The sequence below is a fragment of the Pteronotus mesoamericanus genome, unplaced genomic scaffold (assembly GCF_021234165.1).
Source record: "Pteronotus mesoamericanus isolate MK-2021 breed Mesoamerican mustached bat unplaced genomic scaffold, CSHL_Meso_final scaffold_31, whole genome shotgun sequence".
Lineage (NCBI taxonomy): Eukaryota > Metazoa > Chordata > Mammalia > Chiroptera > Mormoopidae > Pteronotus > Pteronotus mesoamericanus.
This window is the reverse complement of record NW_026555312.1, coordinates 19,479,675-19,504,312: the sequence shown is the minus strand read 5'-3', so window position 1 is coordinate 19,504,312 and position 24,638 is coordinate 19,479,675. Positions and strand designations below refer to the sequence as shown.

At 39.7% G+C, this 24,638-nt stretch overlaps 1 protein-coding gene across 1 annotated transcript in view; it reads right to left on the bottom strand.

The window, feature by feature from the left end:
• Positions 1 to 24,002, bottom strand: part of LOC129085561 (testis expressed protein 56-like) — a 39,418-nt gene extending 15,416 nt beyond the window's left edge. The window contains exons 1-4 of the mRNA XM_054591996.1: positions 23,875 to 24,002; positions 19,551 to 19,605; positions 19,194 to 19,395; positions 10,378 to 10,576 (exon numbers count right to left, since the gene is read on the bottom strand). Coding sequence (XP_054447971.1) covers positions 10,378 to 10,576; positions 19,194 to 19,395; positions 19,551 to 19,605; positions 23,875 to 24,002 — 584 coding nt within the window. The remainder of the gene's footprint in view (positions 1 to 10,377; positions 10,577 to 19,193; positions 19,396 to 19,550; positions 19,606 to 23,874) is intronic.
• Positions 24,003 to 24,638: the final 636 nt, after the last annotated feature.

Genomic DNA, 24,638 nt, shown 5'->3' with positions numbered 1-24,638 from the left:
TTGTAAATCTATGTTAATGGCTATACAAATACATAAAGATGTAATTTGTGACATCAGAGGGGTGAGGCTGTAAACGAGTAGTTTTGTATGCAATTATATTTAAGTTGGTAACTTTTAAGACAGATTGCCATGACTTTAAGATGTTATGTGCAATCTCCATGGTAACCACAAAAAAATAACTATATAAAACAAGCAAAACAAATAGAATGAATAATAAAAATAAAATAGCATTCTTTACTATAAAAAAGAAAATGAAAAGAGAAGGGACGTGAAATGTATTGCTACAAAAAAATTAACAAATATCAAAGAAAGCAGTAATGAAAGAATTGAGGGACAAAAATAATATATATGGAATCCAAAAAACAAAATGAAAAAATGACAAAAGTATGTGCTTCCCTATCAGTAATTGCTTTAAATGTAAATAAATTTAAAAATGTAAATGAATCAAAAAGCAGAGATCAACAGAATAGATAGAACAATCATGAATCAACTAAATACTACCTATAAGGGTCTCACTTTTTAAAAAATATATTTTATTGATTATCTTGTTACAGTTGTCCCATTTATTTCTTCCCTTTATTCCCCTCCACCCTGCACCCTCACCTCCACCAGCATTTTCCCCCCTTAGTTCATGTCCATAGGTCATACATATAAGTTCTTTGGCTTCTCCATTTCCTACACTATTCTTAACCTGCCCCTGTCTATTTTGTACTTACCGTTTATGCTTCTTAGTCCCTGTACCTTTCCCCCCTTCTCTCCCTCCCCCTCCCCCTCTGATAACCCTCCATGTGATCTCCATTTCTGTGGTTCTGTTCCTCTTCTAGTTGTTTGCTTAGTGTGTTTTTGTTTTTGTTTTCTTTAGGTTCAGTTGTTGATAGTTGTGAGTTTGTTCTCATTTTACTGTTCATAGTTTTGATCTTCTTTTTCTTAGATTAGTCCCTTTAACATTTCATATAATAAAGGCTTAGTGATGACAAACTCCTTTAACTTTACCTTACCTGGGAAGCACTTTATCTAAATGATAGCTTTGCTGGATAGAGTATTCTAGATTGTAGGTCCTTGCCTTTCATGACTTTGAATACTTCTTCCCAGCCCCTTCTTGCCTGTAAGGTTTAGTCTTATGGGAACTCCTTTGTAGTTAACTGTCTCCTTTTCTCTTGCTGCTTTTGAGATTCTCTCCTTACCTTTAATCTTGGGTAATGTAATTATGATGTGCCTTGGTGTGTGCTTCCTTGGGTCCAACTTCTTTGGGACTCTCTGAGCTTCCTGGATCTCCAGGAAGTCTATTTCCTTGGCCAGATTGGGGAAGTTCTCCATTATTTTTACAAATAAGTTTTCAGTTTCTTGCTTTTCCACTTCTCCTTCTGGCACCCCTATGATTCGGATGTTGGAACGTTTGAAGTTGTCGCGGAGGTTCCTAACCCTCTCCTCATTTTTTTGAATGCTAGTTTCTTCATTCTGTTCTGGTTGAATGTTAATCTCTTCCTTCTGCTCCAAATCGTTGATTTGAGTCCTGGGTTTCCTTCCCTTTACTGTTGGTTCTCTGTGTATTTTTCTTTATTTCACTTTGCATAGCCTTCACTTTTTCCTCCATTTTGTGACCATACTCAACCATTTCCATCAGCATCCTGATTACCAGTGTTTTGAACTCTACATCTGATAGGTTGGCTATCTTTTCATCACTTAGTTGTATTTTTTTTTTTTTTTGGAGTTTTGATCTGTTCTTTCATTCGGGCCATATATCTTTATCTCCGTGCATCTGTTTCATTGTAAGGGGCAGAGCCTTAGGTATTCGCCAGGGCAGGACAACCCAGGTCACTGTGTTGTTGCGCTGTATGTGGCGGAGGAAACTATGCCACGTGCTTATCTCTCCCCCTGCTTTCAGTCACTTCTCCCACCACCCACAAGCGAATTGGGCCCTTTGGGTGCTGATTCCCAGGTGGATGGGTTTGTGTATGTTCTAGGACCCCGCGGGTCTCTCCAATGAACTCTCCTGTGAGGCTGGGAGTTTCTCCCACTGCTGTAACCCCCACGGGTTTTTATAGTCAGAGGTTTTGAAGCTTTCTTTTTCCATGCTGGAACTCTGGGTTGTGCAGCCTGCCTCGCTCCCCAAGTGTTCCTCCTGGATTATCTACATGCAAGTGTGGGACCACCTGGTCCACCAGCTGCCTCCTTTCTGTATCCTCACTGCTCTGTTTGTCTCTGCCCCTCCTACCAATCTGGATGAATGTTTCTTCTTTAACTGCTTGCTTATCAGACTTCCAAACAGTTCAATTTTTTGGCAATTCTGGTTGTTTTCTGTTTTTAAATTTGGTATTGTTCTTCTTTTGGTTGTGCAAGAGGGCAAAGTGTATCTACCTACACCTCCATCTTGGCCAGAAGTATTGCAATGTCTTAAAAAAAGGGGTGACATGATCCAACTTGAATCTCCCTAGGCCTTTAGGGGAGCAAGAGTAGAGGCATAAGAGGGATGGTTGGCCTTAGACCAGGTGGTAACAATTGAGGTGTGGAATGGTTGGATTCTGGCACTCAAAATTAAGCTGGTTCCTTGACAAATTATCTTTGTTGGTATACTTCCTCCTATAATTATACCAGACAGAGGGTGTTTCTGTTTTTGTTTCTTTAGTTTTGCCACATGTATTGCTGTGCAGTACATGACTAATTATTCCTACATTTTGACATACATAGCAAGTATTCAGAAATGTAGACTGGCTGATAGGTGAAATATTTAATTTCCTATAAGGACAGAATCTCCTGTTTTGAAGGTAACAGACAGAGCAAGAGAATTCCAGGTCATGAATTTGCTTGTACTGGAAGCTTCCATTGGAAACATTGCATTAATAAAATAATTTTCTTGAATTTTTTTCTCAGTACCTTCAGTGGCATAACTTGACAAGTTGATTTAAAAAGTCATATTCAGCCCTGACTGGTGTGGCTCAGTAGGTTGGGTGTCATCAGTTTGAGAGGTCACCGGTTTGATTCCCAGTTGGGGTGCATGACTGGATTGTGAGTCTGATCCCTGGTTGGAGGTGTATGAGAGGCAACCTGATCAATGTTTTCCTCACACATTGATGTTTATCTACCTCTTTTTCTCCCTCTCTTCTCCTCTCGAAAAATAAATAAATAAAATCTTTTAAAAATCATATTCACACTCAAAGAAGTCAAAGACAGCTACAAAAGAATTAGAACTATCATGTCTTCCTCTTGGACAATGCAAGGCATTGAATTTTTGTCCATTTTAACGGTAGGTATTAAGTGATGATCCTGATTACTTAAGATTATTTGCTCATGCTTTGTAGACCTATAAGAAAAGGAGAAGTGGATAAGGTTTGACAACCATGGGACATTTATATACCTAAATTTCAGGCCATAATGTCATCATGTGAATAAATATATCTCGCTTTACATCTTAGTTTGGCTTCTGTAAACACTGTTAGGTTGTTAAAACATAGGAAATGACACATTTATTCATATTTTCTTCTACAAACATTTATTTGCTTTCCTTAAAAACTGGGATTGATAAAAGCAGGCATCCTCGACTTGTTCTCAGTTTCAAGGAGTAATAATTCAGTATGATGTTCACTTTAGGTTTTTATACCCTTCCTTTATATGTCTGAAGAAATTCACTATTACTGTTAGTTTGCTTAGTTTTTGTCATGAATGGATATTAAATTATTTCAAATGCTTTCTCTGTATCCATTGAATTGATTACACCTATCTTTTCTATTGAAAAGGTGAATGGTGTTGCTTTTTAAAAATATTTTTATCATGGTAAAATGTATATAACAAATAAAAGTTCCCATTTAACCCTTTTTAAGTGTACAGTTCAGTGGCATTAAGTACATTGACAAGATAGTGAAAACATCACCACCATCCAACTCCAGAGCCTTTTCATCATCTCAAATGAAAATTTATATTCATCAAACAATAATTCCCCATTCCCTCACCCACCAGCACTTGGCAACCATTTTTCTACCTTCTGTCTCTATAAATTTGCCTATTCTAGCTACCTCAAATAAGTGAAATAATACAATGTTTGTCCTTTTTTGTCTGTATTTTTTCACTTAGCATACTGTCTTCAAGATTTATCCATGTTGTAGCATGTATACTTTTTCAGGCTGAGTAATATTCCATCTTGTGTATATACAACATTGTTTTATCCATTTGTACATGGATATTTGGGTTGCTTCCACTTTTGGCAATTGTGAATAATGTTGATATGAGCATGAGTGTACAAACACCTGTACAAATGTTTACTCTCAATTCTTTGGGGTATATACCAAGAAGTGGTAATTTTGTGCTTAACTTTTTTTGAGTAACTGCCATACTGTTACCTACAGTAGATGCACATTTTACATTCCAACCAGCAATACTTGAGGGTTCCAATTTTTCAATTCCTTGACAACACATGTTACTTTATGGGTTTTGTTTTTGATAATATACATTATAATGGGTTTGAAATAATATGTAATTGTTTTGATTTGAATTTTCCTAATGATTAATGGTATTGATAATTTTTATGTGCTTATCGGACATTTGTATATCTTCTTTGGAGAAACGTATTTAAGTTCCTTGCCCAATTTTAAATTGGGTTGTTTATTTTTCATTGCTGTTGAGCTGAAGGCATTTTTATCTATTCTGGATTTTAATTGTGTATCAGATATATAATTTGCAGATATTTTCTTATATTCTGTGGGTTTTTACTTTGTTGATGATTTTATTTAATGAATACAGCTTTTACTTTTGATAAATTTCAATTTATTTTTTTCTCTTTTTACTTGTGTTTTTGGTGTCATATCCAAGAAATCATTTCCAAATCCAATGTCATAAAGTTTTTCCCTGATGTTTTTTGCCAAGAATTTTAACTTTAGCTCTTAAGTTTAGGCCTTTGATCAATTTGAGTTAATTTTTGTATATCGTGTATATTAAGGTTCTAACTTTATTCCTTTAAATATGGATAGCCAATTTTCCTGTCACCTTTAATTGAGAAGACTGACTTTCCCTACTGAATGGTCTTGGTGCCTTTGTTAAAATAATTTGATCATATTTGCAAAGGCATATTCTGGATTTTCTCTTCTATTCCATGGGTTTATAGTTGTGCCCTTATGCCAGTACTACACAGTTTTGATTACTATAACTTTGCAGTAAGTTTTGATATCAAAAAGTGTATCTACCAACTTCTTTTTCAATAATATCTTAGCTATTCAGGATTCCTTGAAGTTTTATATGTGTTGGGAACCATCCCACCTGGTTTCAGGGGTTGTAACCTCGCTGACATGTGAGAGGGTCCCAAGGCTGGAGCTGAGCAAGGAGACCTTGGGAAAATAGGCCACTGAGGAGACAAAACCTGTACCCCTGGCCAGGGTGCAGCTCCTGCCTCCCTCACATCACCCTGCTTGACCCTGGAGGATGGCTGGTTAGTCAATGACGGGTAAGACTTTTCAATGGAAGGGGCAACCTAAGACAGGCACAGTCACATGGGGACCATCAAGGAAGGACTTGGGGGACAGGGAGAAGGGGCAAAAGGCCCTCATCCCTCAGCTTTGTCATGGCCAGAGTCCTCATTCTATCTGAAAGAAGTCTTCTTATCTCATGGCTGCTCTGCTCCACCCTCTTGGCTGAGACTTGAAAAATACTAAAGGCAGATACAGCCCTAAACTGGATCAGGTGGTTCCCGGGGACAATTAGGCCTGGAAAAGGAATGCATTAAATCTTATGAAATTTACTTTGCTAAGAATGCCCTTGAATTAATGAGTACTGATGTTTGGGGTTGAACATAGAATGTGATCAGTTTCCCAGGTTTCAGGGCTAAATGGGCACCACCCTGTCTACCAGACCCTGACCTGAGGCAAATCTCTTGTGTTCCTTCAATTGTTATCTATGATCTCTATCTGTTTTCTGTAAACATAGCCTTTTGGCATTGATGAGATTTGCATTCACGCTGTATACCCCTGCACATATCCTTCTCAATAAAGGCCACTTCAAGAGAAGGGCTTGGGGCATTCTCCACTAGAGGGAATTGCCACCCCCTTTTCCTGGCAGATCGAGAAGTGTCTGGAATGACTTATTTTATTTTCCTCCCTCAGTGGCGACCTGCGGGGGGGCTCTGTGCAGGACGCGGTACCCGCCATTATCCGGTGCCCAATATGGGATACCCCATATATATGAAATTTGGATGACTTCTATTTTTGCAGAAAAGAAAACACCATTAGGATTTTTATTGAAATTGCATTGATTTCACAGATCACTTTGGATGGTATTAGTATCTCAACACTATTAAGTCTTTCAATCCATGTACATGAGATATCTTTCCATTTATTTAGGTCTAATTTAATTCCTGTCAGCAATGTTTTATAGCTTTCATTGTAAAAGCCTTTGGCCTCCTTGGTTAAATTTATTTCTGAATATATTCTTTTGATGATATTGTAAATAGAATGCTTTTTCTCAATTCCCTTTTGGATTGTTCATTGCTTGTACATAGTAATGCAACAGACTTTTGTATAGATTTTGCATCCTACAATTTTGATAAACCTGTTTATTAGCTCTATCATTTTTAATGGAATTTTAATGATTTTCTACATATAAGATTGTGTTGTCTGCAAACAGAGATAATTTTGCTTCTACTTTTCCAATTTAAATGGATTTTATTTCTTTCCTCTGCATAATTTCTCTGGTTATAACTTCTAGTACTCTGCTGAATAGAAGTAGTGGATGCAGGTACCTTTGTCTTGTTTCTGTTCTTAGAAAGAAAGGTTTCAGTCTTGGAAAGATATAATCTCATTGGGGTGCTTATTTCTAGTTTTTTCCCATTGTGATTGTGAGAAGTACACTGACAAAAATCTTTTGATAGATATATTTAAAGCTCCATGGGTGGTATGTGCCAAAGGTCCTGAATGACATGGTTGACCTTGAAATAATTCTCCCTCTGAATTCCTTTCTAGACTTGAGGTTGCTCACTGATAAAGTTCTGCATTAAATTTTTAAAAATTAAGCGTTAAGTAGGTTTTTATTATATGGCCTACATTATGTTGAGATAGATTTCTTCTATTCTTAGTTTGTTCAGTATGAAATGGTTTTGAATTTTGTCAAATGTGTTTTTTTCCTTCTATTAATGTGGCACATTACATTGATTGATATTCACATGTTGAACCATCCTTACATTACAGGAATAGCTCTTACTTGGTCATAGTATATAATCCTTTTACTATGTTGTTGTATTTGGGCTTGCTAGTACTTTGTTGAGGATTTGACTCAATGTTAATAAGAGATATTATTGTAGTATGTAGGTGTTTTGTTGGTCAGTTTGTTTTGGTAGTGTGTTTGACTTTGGTATCAGCATAATGCTAGCTTCATAGAATGAGTTAGGAAGTATTACTTCCTCTTCAACCTTGTGGTAGAGTTTGAGAAAGATTGGTGTTAATTCCTCTTTAAATGTTTTGTAGGATTCACCAGTGAAGCCATCTGACCCTCAGCTTTCCTTTGGGAGGTTTCTGATTACTGATTTGATTTCCTTATGAGTTATAAGTCTATTCAGATTTTCCATTTCTTCATGATTCAGTCTTGGTAGGTTGTATATCTAGAAATTTGTCTGTTTCATTTATCTTATTCAATTTGTTGGCATATAGTTGTTCATAATAACCCTTTATATTTCTGTAAAATTGGTAGTAATGTTCCCTCTTTCATTTCTGATTTCAGTTTCTTGAGTTCTCTTTTTTCTTAGTCATTTCTTTATTGTTTTTTGATTCTCTGTGTTATCTTTAAGGTTTATTTTTTCTTTCTTCTGCTAGTTTTGGATTTATTTTGTTATTCTTTTAAAATTTGGGTATTAATTTAAGATTTTTCTTTTTTAAGGTGAGCATGTACAGCCATAAACTTCTCCTTTAACACTTATTTTGCTTCATCCCAAAAGTTATGGTATGTTGTTTTTTCATTTTACTTGTTTCAAGATATGTTCTGGTTTCTCTTGTGATTTTTTTATTTGACTTGTTGATTGTTTAAAAGTATGTTTCCTAATTTCCACATATTTGTAGATCTACCATTTTCCTTCTGCTGTTGATTTCTAGTTTCATTCTATTATAATTAGAAAAAGTATTGTGTATGATTTTAATATTTTAAAATTTATTAAGACTTGATCTATGGCCTAACAAAATCTCTCATGGAGAATGTTTCATGTGCTTTTGAGAAAAATGTGTATACTGTTGTAGTCAAATGGAGTGTTTGGTATACATTTGTTAGGTTCAGTGAGATTATACTGTTGTTCAAGTCCTCTATTTCCTTATTGGCCTTCTGTTTGGCTTTCTATCCATTATTGAAAGTGGGGTGTTGCATTCTCTGACTATTATTGTAGTCAGAGGTATAAAAACCTCTGACTATAAAAACCCGTGGGGGTTACAGCAGTGGGAGAAACTCCCAGCCTCACAGGAGAGTTCATTGGAGAGACCCGCGGGGTCCTAGAACATACACAAACCCATCCACCTGGGAATCAGCACCCAAAGGGCCCAATTCGCTTGTGGGTGGTGGGAGAAGTGACTGAAAGCAGGGGGAGAGATAAGCACGTGGCATAGTTTCCTCCGCCACATACAGCGCAACAACACAGTGACCTGGGTTGTCCTGCCCTGGCGAATACCTAAGGCTCTGCCCCTTACAATGAAACAGATGCACGGAGATAAAGATATATGGCCCGAATGAAAGAACAGATCAAAACTCCAAAAAAAAAAAAAATACAACTAAGTGATGAAAAGATAGCCAACCTATCAGATGTAGAGTTCAAAACACTGGTAATCAGGATGCTGATGGAAATGGTTGAGTATGGTCACAAAATGGAGGAAAAAGTGAAGGCTATGCAAAGTGAAATAAAGAAAAATACACAGAGAACCAACAGTAAAGGGAAGGAAACCCAGGACTCAAATCAACGATTTGGAGCAGAAGGAAGAGATTAACATTCAACCAGAACAGAATGAAGAAACTAGCATTCAAAAAAATGAGGAGAGGGTTAGGAACCTCCGCGACAACTTCAAACGTTCCAACATCCGAATCATAGGGGTGCCAGAAGGAGAAGTGGAAAAGCAAGAAACTGAAAACTTATTTGTAAAAATAATGGAGAACTTCCCCAATCTGGCCAAGGAAATAGACTTCCTGGAGATCCAGGAAGCTCAGAGAGTCCCAAAGAAGTTGGACCCAAGGAAGCACACACCAAGGCACATCATAATTACATTACCCAAGATTAAAGGTAAGGAGAGAATCTCAAAAGCAGCAAGAGAAAAGGAGACAGTTAACTACAAAGGAGTTCCCATAAGACTAAACCTTACAGGCAAGAAGGGGCTGGGAAGAAGTATTCAAAGTCATGAAAGGCAAGGACCTACAATCTAGAATACTCTATCCAGCAAAGCTATCATTTAGATAAAGTGCTTCCCAGGTAAGGTAAAGTTAAAGGAGTTTGTCATCACTAAGCCTTTATTATATGAAATGTTAAAGGGACTAATCTAAGAAAAAGAAGATCAAAACTATGAACAGTAAAATGAGAACAAACTCACAACTATCAACAACTGAACCTAAAGAAAACAAAAACAAAAACACACTAAGCAAACAACTAGAAGAGGAACAGAACCACAGAAATGGAGATCACATGGAGGGTTATCAGAGGGGGAGGGGAGGGAGAGAAGGGGGGAAAGGTACAGGGACTAAGAAGCATAAACGGTAAGTACAAAATAGACAGGGGCAGGTTAAGAATAGTGTAGGAAATGGAGAAGCCAAAGAACTTATATGTATGACCTATGGACATGAACTAAGGGGGGAAAATGCTGGTGGAGGTGAGGGTGCAGGGTGGAGGGGAATAAAGGGAAGAAATAAATGGGACAACTGTAACAAGATAATCAATAAAATATATTTTTTAAAAAGTGAGACCCTGCTATAGGCTCCTATTTTTGTCAATGTAAAATGTGGCAGACTAAGAATAAAACCAAAGTTTACCATTCATACTATAATATCCTATTTCCCTGGTTGTGCTAAAGATGGGCTGGTGCTTCCTGACTCATAAAGCATGAAAGGCCCACAGTTCAGGGTTTGGATCCTTCTCCACGAATCCCACTCCAGCCCTGATAGATCTCTCCTCAAAAACCAAGAACTCAATGATCCATGGGGGAGCCACACATCTGCCCCTTTCTCCATGAGTTTTCTTTCAACGAAGCCTCTTCTAGATGCTTGGGGTGTTTGGAAACGGGGTTCATGTGCTTCTATACAGAGCAATGCTTGTTTTTATCCTCACCATATATCTTAAAAACCACATTAGGTCATTTTTTAGCAAAGGTGTAAACAGAGTTTGTTATCACCCTGTATATCTATAAATGTGTCTACTTAGGACAAAAATTAGACACCTACCTGACAACTATAGTTGACATTGGAGGATCCTTTATGTTTTTACTCAGCAAGTGGCATTTCTTCCACCCATAATTTGCATTGTTGATGGTTTTTGTTTTGCACAGGGACATACTGCTTGGATTTGGGGTCAGATTAATCTCTTCTGGAAACTCATGTCTTGCTAAGATCCTTTCTAATCCAGAGAGTTCAGAATTCTCACCTAGTAACAGGGTAAACATCACTTTAAGTCAGTGTTCCTCTCCATTTTTGCATAGCAAAAGTAACATGACATTAATTTGAGAAATAATACTTATGCCACTAAGTAACTGCTATTTATCTCTTCCACTCCATCACTGCAAAAATATCACTGAGCAACATCTATATCTTAGCTCGGTCCTAGACATCTAATAAACACGAATGAATGAATTAATTAATGAATTAATGAACAGATGTTCTCGTACTACCATAAATATTGAAGGCTATTTATACAATTTGTGCATGATTCCCAAACTTATGGCAAGTTAATGTACAATTATTTTTATTTTTAGAGATATTAATGACATTTTGTATTTGCATAAGATCCATTGCTTCACATTGACTTCAATTAGCCCCTAACCAAATTGCCCATCTGCAATGAGACAAAGAGCTTTGCCAGAATGCAATCCAATACACCGCTTCCTTCATCAGAACAGTCTTGCTACAAAAAAAATAAAGAAAACAAAGGAAAGGGAAAGAGAGGGAGAGAGGAAAGGAGGGAAGGAGGGAAGGAAGGGAGAAAGGGAGAAAAATAATCGGTTGAACTGCATAGTGTGTTTAGTGACATAGTTGACTGATATTGTAGTGTAAGGTTATCTCTTTGCCAACTGCTAACAGTTTGAGAACCAAAGCCAGTTTTCAGGCTATACTATGAGTAACTCAGCAATTCATTTTGGTGTATTACAAAATAAAAGAGCTGTCATAAACCTAATGCAGAAACAGAAGCTGAGCTGTGGAGAAAATCACGGTGACCCTGCATAGGAATTAGATCGGAACTCATCCAGGCCCTGTTATTTCTCAGGGCCTGGATGACTGATGATCCCTCACAGACAGGGCAATTGGTGGAGACCCCAAAGAACCAAGAACTGGCTCAAGGGGCATAACTCAGCAATTTGACTAAATGATATATTAACTGGATGGATAGCTTGATCCTTAAGGGCCCCAGAACTATTCCAAGTAAGTCAAGAACAGGATTGGACTGAGGCTCCTGTCAAGGCCTGGCTCAGCTCCTACATACTGCTCTTAGCAGTTTATTAGCTCAGTGATCACACAGCTGGGGCATGCAGAAGCTCTCACTGGCACACTTGAACAATAGGGAGAGCATATGGCTTGCTCTCATTGTCAGATTTTCATAGTTAAATTTAATACACAACTAAATTAATTAACCAAATTCAGGTATTTGATGACATCCAGTTAAAGTAAACTTTTTGCCTCAAATGAATTTTTGATTGTCTTGTTATATAGACAGACATATTTTAATATTGTATACTGCCTCATATTCTTTTTGTAAGCAACTAGGGGTAAGTGAGAGAGAGAAAATAACATTTACAAGTTCTCATATTCTCCAGTATGAATAATGATATTTAGTACTGCACACACACCAAAGTTAGATGAAAACTCAGAACTCAGTTTCAATATTTAATTGGATCTTACAGACCATTTTATTTAAAATTATAAGCAAGTGTCCTGGTTTTAAAAGAAAGTATGATAAGCATAGGGACACCTCAAGAAATGTTTGGAAGTAAAATAATATTGTAAATTCATAGTTGAAATTTTGGAGATATTGAACTGTGAGCTACCTGAATGTTTAAAAAATTTTTTTATTTTAATGTGTGGAATCCAATACATGGCTGATTGATGGATGGATGGATGAATGAATGAATGGATGGATGAATTAGTAATCATGGTACAAATCAGCATAGATAAGGTATACAAACCAGTAAACAAGCTCTTTCAAGTGTGTGAGTATGTGTACATGTGTGTATTTACCAGAGACAGTAAAAATAGGTAACTTAAAACATCAGTCTTTAAGGTGACCTTTTACTTTGTTTTAAACTTTAAATTTCTGAAAACTAATATATAACATTACAGTTGTCCCAATTTTTTCCACTTTGCCTCCTTCCACCCAGCTTCCCGAACTCCCTCAGGCAATCCCCACAATTTTATCCATGTCTGTGGGTCATGCTTATATGTCTCTTGGCTGCTCTATTTCCTATGCTGTGCTTTACATCCCCATGACTATTCTGTAACTACCAATTTGCCCTTCTCAATTCTTTCACCCCATTCGTCCATCCCCCCAACCCCTTCCCACCTGGAAACCATCACAATGCTCCCTATATCTATGATTCTGTTTCTGTTCTGCTTGTTTGTTTATTTTGTTTTTTTAGATTCAATTATTCATAGATATGTATTTGTTGCCCTTTTTGTTCATATTTTTTATATTCTTTTTCTTAAAGAAGGCTATGTAATATTTCATATAATGCTGGCTTGGTGGTAATGAACTCCTCTAGCTTTTTCTTGTCTGGAATACTCTTTTTCTGTTCTTCAGTACTAGATGATAGCTTTGCTGGGTAGAGTAATCTCAGTTTTAGATCCTTGCTTTCCATCACTTTGCATACTTCTTGCAAATCATTTCTGGCCTGCAAAGTTTCTGTTGAAAAATTAGGTGACAATCTTATGGGAATTCTCTTGTAGGTAACTAACTGCTTTTCTCTTGCTGCTTTTAATATTCTCTTTGTCTTTAACCTTTGACATTTTAATTATGATGTATCTTGGGGCAGGCCTCTTTGGATTCATCTTGTTTGGGACTCTGCACTTCCTGAACTTGTGTCTATTTCCTTCACCAAGTTAGGGAAGTTTTCTGCCATATTTTAAAATAAGTTTCCAATTTCTTGCTCTCTCTCTTCTCCTTCTGGCCCCTCCCCCCCCCACCCCCATGATGTGAATATTGGTATGCTTGAAGTTGTCCCAGAGGCTTCCAAAATATGGTGTCCTTATTTTAGGGGGTTCTTTTTTTTTTCTTGCTGTTTTGATTGGTTGTTTTTTGTGTCCTTACATTCCATTCTGTTTGGTTCTTGGCTTCACCCATTCTATTGTTGATTCTCTATAAATTTTTCTTTATTTTAATTGGCATATCCTTCATTCCTGACTGGATTTTTTATGCTGCTGAAGTCTTGACTAAGTTCCTTGAGCATCTTTATAACCAGTGTTTTGAACACTGCATCTGACAGATTGCTTATCTCTTTTCACTTAGCTCTTTTTCTGGAGTTTCTCTTCTTTGATTTGGGCCATGATTCTTTGTCTCCTTGTTTCGGCAGCCTCCTTGTGTTTGTTTCTATGTAGTAGGTAAAGATGATTTGACTCTGTGTCTTGGTAAGTATGACTTAATGTAGTAGGTGTCCTATAGGGTCCAGTGACACAGCCTCCCCTATTACTCAAGTTAGTTATTCGAGGTGAATCCAGTGTGTGAGCTATGTGTGCCCTCCTATTGTAGCTGAGTCTTGATTGCTGTTGGCATGTCTAAGGTCAGCCAATGCCTGTGTTCTGTCCAGGGTCACACAGCATAAGCTACAAAGCCATCTGCAGATGCCTGCTACTTGTGCTGAGCTTGGAAGTGCCCAGGTGAGGCTAGTTGCTCCTAGTGCCAGTCCTGGGGCAACTTAGCAAGAGCTATCAGGCTTGTCGAAGCCAGATGCTGCTTATTGAGAGAATTTAGAAAAATCTAAAGCATCAGCCAAGGCAAGCCATTCATATGGAAAAGTCATTGGAAACAGCTTGAGTGGGCCCAAAATTTGGGTGGGGCTGGGTCTCAGGGATTGACTAGGGTGGGGAAAATAATGTGAGCAAGTTGATGGAGTCTCAGATATAGTGCCTGCCTTCTGGCAGTGTGGCTCCTTTTGAGGAGGGCTCAGGAGAGGAACAATGGCCTCTGCCAGCACTTCTGTCTGGGGGAGAGCTGTCCCACAGCTCTTGTCCTGATGCTGGGCAATTCATTCCTCTTTATATGTCTCTGATGCCCCCATGCTGGAGCTCAGAGGTAGTGAGTCTGAGTTATTTTGTGTGTGGGCCCTTTAAGAGGAACTGCCAGGGAGTCCAGCAGTTTCTGTCTTCCACAGCCTCAATTCATGCTGCTTTTTATAGCTAGAAGTTATGGCAACTTCTCTTCCTGGCACTGGAACTCTGGGTTGGGGGTCCTGGTTTGGGACTGAAACCCTTTTGCTCTGTTACTTTTGCACCTTATAATGGTCTTCAATGTATGAATGGAAGTCATGGATTTGGTGGACTGTCAGCACACAAAGTTTCCCCATCTGTTTCCTCTTCAAGCCCACTTATTATGTGGGAGCCACTTGTCCTGCCTTTGTCGCCTCCCCCTCATGTCCCTGCCCTCCAGTTAAGCAACCTCTCAAAGTATTTGGGGGGGGGGGCAAGGAAGAAGTGAATTAACCAAGAGAGGTACTTTCTTAAACATTAAAAACAAAGAAAAGCTTTAAACTTCCTCCCACCCCCTACTTTCTGGTTTGGTGCCAGTTAGTCATTTAAGAAACTGGTATGGAAAACGTACTAAACATCATAAAGCCAGTACTAAGCAGATCTCAACATAACCCCATACATTGTTGGTACTAGGGATGAGCGGGAGGAGGAGGAGGATCTCTTGCTGAGTCTTATAATGTTTGGAGACAATTATCTGGACAGCAGTGTATCTGAATCCCTATAGTTCAATGGATCCTCATTTCTCAGTTGTATGTTGTTCCTATGATTTAACTTCATTATTATTTAAAATATAGGGGGAAAAAACCTGGGTTTTGAGCAATAAATCTTTAGATTTTTTTCTTTCTTCTTTTAATGGCCCTAGGTAACAAATACAGGTTAATAGAGGCAAAACTTCCCTGCAGGTGAAGAGGCATGTGGTGGGGGAGGGATAAAACCTATTTTCAAGGTCAGGTGAAATTTCTACTAAAAATAAGGCTTTAGACACAGTGACAGTGAGGCATTGGTATCCATTATTGAATTCATAACCTGATGGATGAAAGTGAAAAATAGGGTCATCACTTCAGGATGCACCTTCAAGGCAATCACTATACATTTGGAAGTGGCATTTTGGAAATGCAGCAGCTTTTTAGTGAAGAACTCAGGGCCTCAAAGGCTAATGTCCCATCAGTGACTGGATTCTGCCTCAGGTGCAGTTCTTCAAGGCACAGACTCAAGACTCAGAGGAAACATTTCTTTCCCCAGAATGCCATTCCCCTCCACTGCATTGCGTGCTCCTGTAGACTGGCTTCCAGAATGACTGCAGCCAAACACCAAACAAAGACACAGGAACAGCAACAGGCAGCCGTTTTACATGGTAGGAATGCAGCCAGTTGCTAAAGGTGTATCAATATTTATTAGTGTCTACACTGGGAGGCTAAGGGAAAAAAAGCTAAGTCACTTCTTCAACATCACTGCATTTTCAATTTTAAAATTACTTTTTCATTGCAAAAATATATAGAGAAATTTCCAATGAAGTAAATAAAATCAAACAACATAAAGACATACACATACATAGTCAAAGGAAAAGTCCTCCCTCCTCCAGTCTCTATCTTTTCTCCAGAGGAAGCACCCCATCTGAATTTGGAGTGTCTCTTTTCAGAACTCTTTTCTCTGCCTTTACATACATATTTGTACATACAAATATATGGTCTTTTTTGGCATGAATAGAAAACTTGTTTTTTTAAATTTTATTTTGCGACTTATTAAAACTCTACAGTGTTTTTTGTAGATATTTCGATGTTAACATTCTTTTTCACAGATTCCACAGTATGATCATGACATTGGGCTGTTTACAGTTTTCATCATTATAAACAATGCTTTAACGCATACCTTGTTCTTGCATCTGTGTGCACAGGTGAGAGTATTTCTCTAGGACACTAACTAGAAGTGGAATTGCTAAGTTGATGGACAGGCTTATAAAAAGGGATGTTAAAATATGAATATTTCTGTTGTCTCTATTTTGTTCTAAGACCACACCATCTAAGAAGAAAATTCAGCAGGCCCTGAATGGTGAGGCTTAGTTGGTTGGGTATCATCCTTCAAAGTGAAAGATTGTGGGTTCAATGTCCAGTCAGGGCATATGCCTGGGTTGCAGATTCAGTCCCCAGTCAGGGCACGTACAAGAGGTAACCAACTGATATTTCTCTCATATCAGTATTTCTCTCTCTCTCTTTCTCCACCCCTTTTCCTATCTCTAAAAATAAATAAATATAAATCTTTAAAAAATATCCAATAGGTGCCAGATACCCACCTATGTACAACATACCTATCTATATGAGAAAAAGCTAAACCTTCTTTACAGTACATGAAGATTTCTTTAGGCAGAGTTACTGTAGGGCTGTGTACTGTAGCATCTCCCCCCTACCCTGGCAAATGAAGGTACTGGGCTGTGTTTTCTAACATCTAATTTATTAGATTTTAGGGCTGCCATATATAATACCACCAACTAGGTAGTTTAAAAACACACATTTATTGTCTTATAGTTTTGGAAGCTAGAAGTCCAAAGCCAAGGTGGTGTCGTCAGGCCTATGTTTCCTCTAGGAGAGAATTTGTCCTTGGCTTCCCTTTGTTTCTAGTGTCTGCTGGCTGCCCTTAGTGTTCCTCTGCTGACAGACACATCACTCCAATCTCTGCTTCTGCTGTCACATGGCCATCTTCTCCCTGTGTGTCTCTGTCTTCTTATAAGAACCAGTCATATTGGATGAAGAACCCACCCTACTCCAGTATTTTATCTTAACTTAATTACATCTGCACCTCTATAAAGATCTTATTTCCAAATAAGTTCAGATTCTGGAGCGCTGGGAGTTAGGACTTCAACATATCATTTGGGGGGACACAACTCAACCTCAACTCCTAGAAGTTTCTTGGTAAATGTCTCGGACCACAGCTGCCTGTGGCCACAGAGAAAAGAGGTCAGTGTTGGAAGCCAGTGTACTTTCACCAACCAAGTAAAGACATGGAGGACAGGGGTACAAATTTCCTATGAGGTATGTTTGAACCCCCTGGGGAAGTAGTTGGTTTTGAGTCACCTTTAAAAGCATCTCAAGAGGATTTTGTCCTAAGGGTGAGGCAGTCGATGGTGAAATAGAATGAAAGTATATCATACAAAACATGGGAGGGGTGGATGTAAAAAGGGAATATGTCAGCAGAAGGCAGTCAAGTGAGATACCTCCAGCAATGAAAAATCGCCAAGAACCCACACAAATACCAGGAAAGAAAAAAGGTCAGATTTTGAAAGCTGCCACCCCTAGAGAGCACAATGACAGTCTGATTTTTCGCCAGTCAAGAAAAAGCTTTTCAGTTCCTCCCAGCTTCATGCTTGACAATCTAACAGTAGCCAGGGAGCGAGAGGGCAGAACAAGAAGTAACCTGCTACACCACCAGGCTTACTCCCAGTTTCTGAGTTTAAGTCAGGCCTGAGCAGTGGGAAGCAGAGAGGTTTTAACTTGGACAAGGGTAAGGAGTTTGGATATGAGTGCACTTTTTACTATTTGAATATGAACAGGAAATATGAATAGGAAAGCTATGAGAACTGTTTATAATTTCATACAAAAATGATGAGTGAAGATCAACACAGTGGGTGAAAGGGGTAGTTTTGAGAAAGAAAAGAATTATTTTCTGCCTCCTCTTTACCAAGTTCAACTCATTCAATAAGTCAATACCATACATTTTAATTTTGAGAAAGACTTTGGAATTATATTTTTAAAAGACAATCCATTAACATGCCATCAATTGTGAGAGTATTTATTTCTCCACGTTAATCATTATTGATCTTTTAAATTTGACCCATATGATGGCCTAAGAACATCTCCATGGTTAATCTTTTGCTTTCTTGATTACCAAAGTATTTGAACACTTTCATGCTTGTTGAAAATTTGTATTTAATTTGTGAATTGCCTGTCTATAACATTTATCTATTCTGTTGGGTTGCTTATATTTCTCTTGATGATTTTTAGGTAATCTTCAGTGAAATCTGGATAGTGCGATTGATTCATAATACTATGGATTCAGGAGTTAAGGACTGATCAGAATACAAATAGCTGAATTTGTCATAATGTTTTAAAATAATTACCCAAAAACTCTACATTTCTACCTAGGATTTGTGTCTTAATCAGTGAGAGCTGCTATTTTGCTTTCTAGGCTCAGGGGCACAGGTGGCTACTACCCACATTTGTCCTTCAATTAAGCATGCACAATCCAAGAGACAGGCTCCACCCAGTTCTTCAAATCAGTCCAGTTATCTGTCCTGATGGAATTTCAGAGTGGTGGGCAACTCCAAACTGCAAGAAATGAAAGTTGCCTCTAATCCTCAGGGAAAATATTCAGCTTCCTGGAATGGTACAATCCTGGCAAAAGGAGGAAGGAGTAGTAGGAAATAGAGCAAAGGAATAAACTTCCAAGTTTGAAATCATTAATCTTAAAATCAAATCTAAAGCTGGAATTGTAAATTTAGTGATATTTCCTGCTTAATCCCCTTTCCATCTTTTCACGGGTTTGCTTTTCCTAGAGAAGAGTGACAGACCTATCAGACCTATCTCGATTCATAAAAGGAACGTGAAGAAGTGATGGTAGAGTGAGTGCATGAGTCAGCTCCACAGTAAGCTCTGAGAGCATGGGCCCCTATGGCATGATGAGTATGAATGCAGCCTTGGATTCCAAGGACTGAGCAGACCTGTAATATAAAAATAAGGTCTTACTCATGGCTAAGAGAAGAGGCAGCTGGCACTAAAAACTTACTATAAAGAGTTTACACTCCCCCTGTACCCACATACATTTTTGTTTGTCCTGTTCACTGTTGTAGGAATAAAGTGTCTCCATCAGATGATTTGGAAGCAGCTTGTGAAGTTTAGACAGGTTCTCAAAGGTGTGACGCAGAACTTCAGGGTGGTCATAGCTTTTAGGTGTGTTGCATTTGTCAAGAAGTGGAAGCTTCAGCACAATTTGATTGTTTTTGGCCGTTCTCATGATGACCCACTGAGTTACAGAGAAGAACAAATAGAGAATTTGAGGAGTGAAGCCCCTTGAAGTTGTTCTTTCTCCAAGCTTTTCTCCATCTCCAAGAAGATATCATGCACTCTATTTTCTAGTCTCTGATTGCTTAGCATTCTGAGAGTCACAATGGCCCAGACCTTAGTCTGGAACTCTGAGTGCTCATCCTGAATCTTCAGACCCAAAGAAGTCAGCCTGTCAGAAAAATATCTTGTCAGGGGATTTTAAGCAGAAACTCCAGTTTTCTGTCTGGACATGGACAGTATCTGAGGAAAACAGTGCTTTCCCAAAAAGAAGAGGGAAACGGGTGTGTGTACACATCCAGTGTTATTTTCCCATCTGGTCCTTAGAAGCTGTAAAACTTGCGTGTCCACAATTAAGGCTCCACAGCCCTGAGAAAGAGAACATCAACACAGTTCTTGAGCAGAACTGAGGAAAGAGCTTCATCGTCCAAAACTGAAGAAATGTCCAGATTAACACAGGTAAGCCACCAAACTGCTTCTTATTCTCTTACCCAAATTAACACAGGGGAAACAAAGGAAACAAACAAAAATGCTCAAATCTAGCTTTACTGGTAGAAGTTATTCTTCATTGAGGATAAAAAAATAGGACAGTAGAAGTATTAAAAATTGTCACACTTGATAGTACAATCCCAAGCAATATAGTGGCTGCCAAGAACTCCCAGATTTGGGGCAAAAATAAGAATAATAAGATTTGTTTTAGCTACTCCTTAATCTCAGCACACTCCATCAACTCATCCAGTTCGCCATGACTGCCCTAGCCTGTGAACTGGCTGGGTGATCACAGTGCAGCACGGTGAGAAGTACAGGAGCCAAAGAATCAAGCATGCGACTGCAAAAGCTGCTCATGCTGGCTGGCATTTTACCTAATGAAACCCCTTGGCCAAAACTGTAACAACTTCATGATTATATCATAGCATTAATGCCAAGAGCAGGAGATAGACAATTTCACTTCTTAGTTTTCAACTTAGAATCCTCCTAAGCCAGCACTTCTTTTCTTATTGTGACATGAGTTGCTATAAAGAGCCAGTAGCACCATTTAGATCCATCCCTCGGCATAGCAGCTGCAGGACTCTGAGCTGTTTTTCTATATAGGCAGATCTCTCATTCATGACTTATAGATAAACAGCAATTTCTTCCTTCTTTCTTTTTCTTTTCTACCTCCCTCCCTCCCTTCATTTGTGTTCCAAAGAGGGGTGTTTCGTCCCCTGAACACCTTCCACTTTCCCTCTGCCATGGTGAATGTGACAAGATCAGCTGGATCCCAGAAGGCAAAGTATTCAGTAATGTTCAAAGAGAAAAGATCATCTCCAAGTTTCTCAAAGAAAGTGTCCTAAAGAGAGTGTTCCGTTCAAAGCAAATGAGGTGGGAGGGTCCCAACTACCAGAAAGAGGAGTCAAGCTACTGCTTTCCTGCCACCAGAAAGTAAGTCCTAATCCTGAAACTTAAATCAAAATTCAAAGTAAACTCATAATACAAGGCTAAGAAAACATAATTATAGAGGTAGGCATCAGAAGGACTGGAAGAAGTTTTAAGCAGTTTAAACAGTAGAATCAAGTCTCTCAGACAAATATAAATAAAGGTGGAAATATGATTGAAAATTCATTCAAAAGCACTAACTGTAACATAGGCAGACAGAATTTACTGATGTGTTTATCTTACTTTTGGAAATATATTCATATACATCGCTATCATATTCATTCTAAGAAGAAAGAAAATTTAAACAAGATTCCTTATATTTTTGCAACAGAAAGGTGGTCTCTCAAGTAAGGGAACAAAGTATTAAAGGTTAATTTTTCAAACAAAAACACAGCTTTTAACAAAACATTTTATATTCCTAAAAAGGAATTATACAAACACAAGAAAGTTAGGCTAGTTGAGGTAAATTCTCATAGAAATGGAGTCCAAAATCGAGGATAAATGTAACTGGCCATGAGTGAAAGACAAAGCAGAAAAGGGAACAAAAAACAAGTTAGCTAAATCAGCCACTAAATACAAACTGCTCATAATTGAAATGTTCCCCACTCATTTGGCATCCATCAGAAAACAAAAATGCATATTATTAATTAGAAAATAACAATCTTACTTACTGAAAATATACACATAATTACACTGAATGAGATTCTATGATCAGCCATGACCTTGGCAATAATGTAGGGGACAATAAAAGGAGATGGAGGCAAATGCACAGTCAGTGTTAAAACAAAAGAGGTATTGAAAGAGGTAGACTGAAACAGAAGAAGCCTTTCCCCTTCCGAGTAAACAGAAACTAAACAATGTTGTCATTGACATTTCTTAGCATAACCATGGAGTATGAAAAAAAAACATACATCAAAGTGCTTTCCAAAATAGTTATCTGGTGGTCAATATGTTACCTTTGCCATAGTAGGAGAACTTGAAGTGGGCAGTAAGGCATGCTTACCTACTAAGCGATTCACTCAAAGTTTTCCTTCTTTTCCTCCAATTCAGACTACCTTCATTGTAATTAATGCAAGGGCTTGTTGAATGACATGAAACAGAGAATATTGGTCTTGCCCTACTCCATTGGATTAGCTAAAGAGGTACAGGTTCGAAGTAAGGCAAGCCTAAGGCTACCACTGAAAACTGAATTCAGAGCACCTTGGGATGGCCTAGATGGATGGTGTGCTCTTTTGGGCCAAGGACTAATGTTAAAGCTGGACCAGACCCACTGCAGAGAACAGCCCACTGTCCAGATAATCCCCTCACTCTCAAGGCTGGATTTGAGCCAAACCAGACTCAAGGGTTTGGATAGGGCATCGTTCTCTTAGTTGTTGCCCTTATATTTCACAGGACGACATTTCACATTTAGTTCTTCTCTCTCTTAGCCTTGTCTCCTCACCACTTAGTATGGGTGCTCCCCTGTAAATACTGTACAGGGACTATCTTGACACTATAGTTTTAAGCATATAATACTAAAGTCTTTATCAATTCAACAAGTGGGTGGGTGCATGGTTTTGGTGCTAATGCCAAAGGGTTTGAAGGTCTCCAGAAAAGGGAAGTGGAGGCAAGTAGGGATAAAAGAAAAGGAAGGTTTTAGAAATATTTCTGTCAAGGAAAAGAAAGGAATCATAGAGGATGCTTTAAATGGAATACTGGACTCTATTCTTTAGGCATTAGGAGGGTATTTGTTTTAGATCAGAGCTGTGGAAAACAGTGTGAAGCAGGAGAGTGCTTAGGAGGGAGGTGTCCAAAGAGGCATAGGCTAATCTTATACTTATTCTCCTATAGTTATTGTGCTTTTACTATGTGCCCAGCACAGCTTAAAGTGATGGGAATTCAGCAATGAACTAGACAGGCAAGCCCCTGCCCTCATACAGAGTTATATTCTACTGGGAAGACAATTTAAAAAGCAAACAAGACTAAGAAGATCACAAGGAGTACAGACAAGAAATTTTAAAAAAAAGGTGTTATGAAATAGAATAATGTGTGTGGAAAAGGCTTTTTGAAAGTGAAGTCAGGAAAGGCTTTTCTGAGAGGAAAATAAAAATGCAGAGCAAGGAGACAACCACCTGAGGGGGTGGAGATGGGGGTCAAATATCTGAGAAACCCTTGAATTGTGTTCAACATCTGGTATATATTCTTATGTGCATTTTCCTGGGAAGATACTCAAAGGAGCATGGATCCCTTTCCCCTAAATGTTGAACCAGTGCATTTAGATGCTTAACAAAACATTTTGGGGGTAGGATCTAGAGCTCATGTTCAAGCTAACAGAATGCAATAGTTTCCATCAGCAAAAGATGGCAAAAAAAAAAAATTCTTCCTCAAATGTCAATGCTTTATTGTACCTGCATCTGACAAATATTTTTAGTATTTACTTACATATACAAATATATGGCAGTCACAAAATGTGTAAATATTCACTAACGTATTTACTTACGTATAACAATATGTCCACATTCTATAAGTGTTTATATACATGTAGTTTTTCCTCTCCTCCCCCCACTCCAAATAATTATTTCATGGAACTGAAGTAAGAGATATGAATTTGGAGTGCAAAATTGGGCTATCAAGATCTAAATGCATCATAGAAAAAAAGAAATCAACGTCTGTTCTTCCAGTTGTAATACCAATGACTGAGCTGGACCTGACCGGAGTCGTGCAGGCTGGGCTCTCAGCAGGGATATTTCCTCCTTCTACTTAAAGTATCAGTATTTATGACACTACACGTTATAAGCATAGACAGAACTTTACATATATCCATGCATATACATAGATTAGTCTTGTCTAGCCGGGTACAGCGCAGAGCTCCGGGCTTCATGTGAACCCGCGATGGTGTGGAGGCGGGCGGGTGCGCAGGGTGGCGGGCAGTCAGGAGGATAGTTCAGGGTCAGGGCCGGAAGGCTGCGCCTGAGTGCGGGACACCGGGGGCGCTGAGGCCGGGATCCCCGCCGGTGTGGAGCCCCGCCCCCAGCGGGCCACCTACCCACGGCGGCCCACGAGGCCGGGACGCCCTCGAGGAAACCCAGAGGGGCGCGTGGGTGGGAGCCCGAGGCCCGGCGCCCTTCTCGGGCAGCGTCGCCCGTTTGGCGGGGTTGGTGGCCTGGTGCCCATCTGATGCCCCGGGCCTGGGCGGCCGCTGCCAACCCCGAGACCAGGGACACCCGTGGGCCCGAGGGAGCGCGAGGCCGTCGGGGGCACTCGCGCTCGACGGTGGTTGCCGGGAAACCGGGTCGCGGGAAAAGCCAACCCGCGGGCCTCGCAGGCCGTCCGCCGCCGGCCGCTGCCCGCCCTGTCCTCCCGCTGCAGGAAGGCCAGGTCGGAAGGGGCGCCCGTCCAGCCGCCCGCCCCGCAGGCGGAGGGGCCGGGGCCTCGGGGCCGCAGCGCACCGGGAGACGACGCCGGGGACAACACGTGGGCCGGCGACGCCGCCGTGGGGTAAGAGGCCAGGCTCCACCTGCCGGCCGCGGTTACCCCACCGAGCTGTGCGCAGGCTCACTCCGGGCTTTGCACCCCCCAGCGGCACCTTTCGGCAACCACCCACCTCCTGCCTCTCCGGCCCTAAAGCTCCTTCCCGGAATCCCAGTCACAGAGACCGCCGGGTCTCTGAGCCCCTCCCCCAGGTGTAGTGGCCCTTTCCTGGCCCCAGGTGCCCTCCTCCACGGCGCACACCTGGCCGGCCCCGGGCAGCAGCCGCCGTCCTCCTTCAGTCCTCCACTCCAGTGTCGGGCATAGAGTAGGTGGATCAAT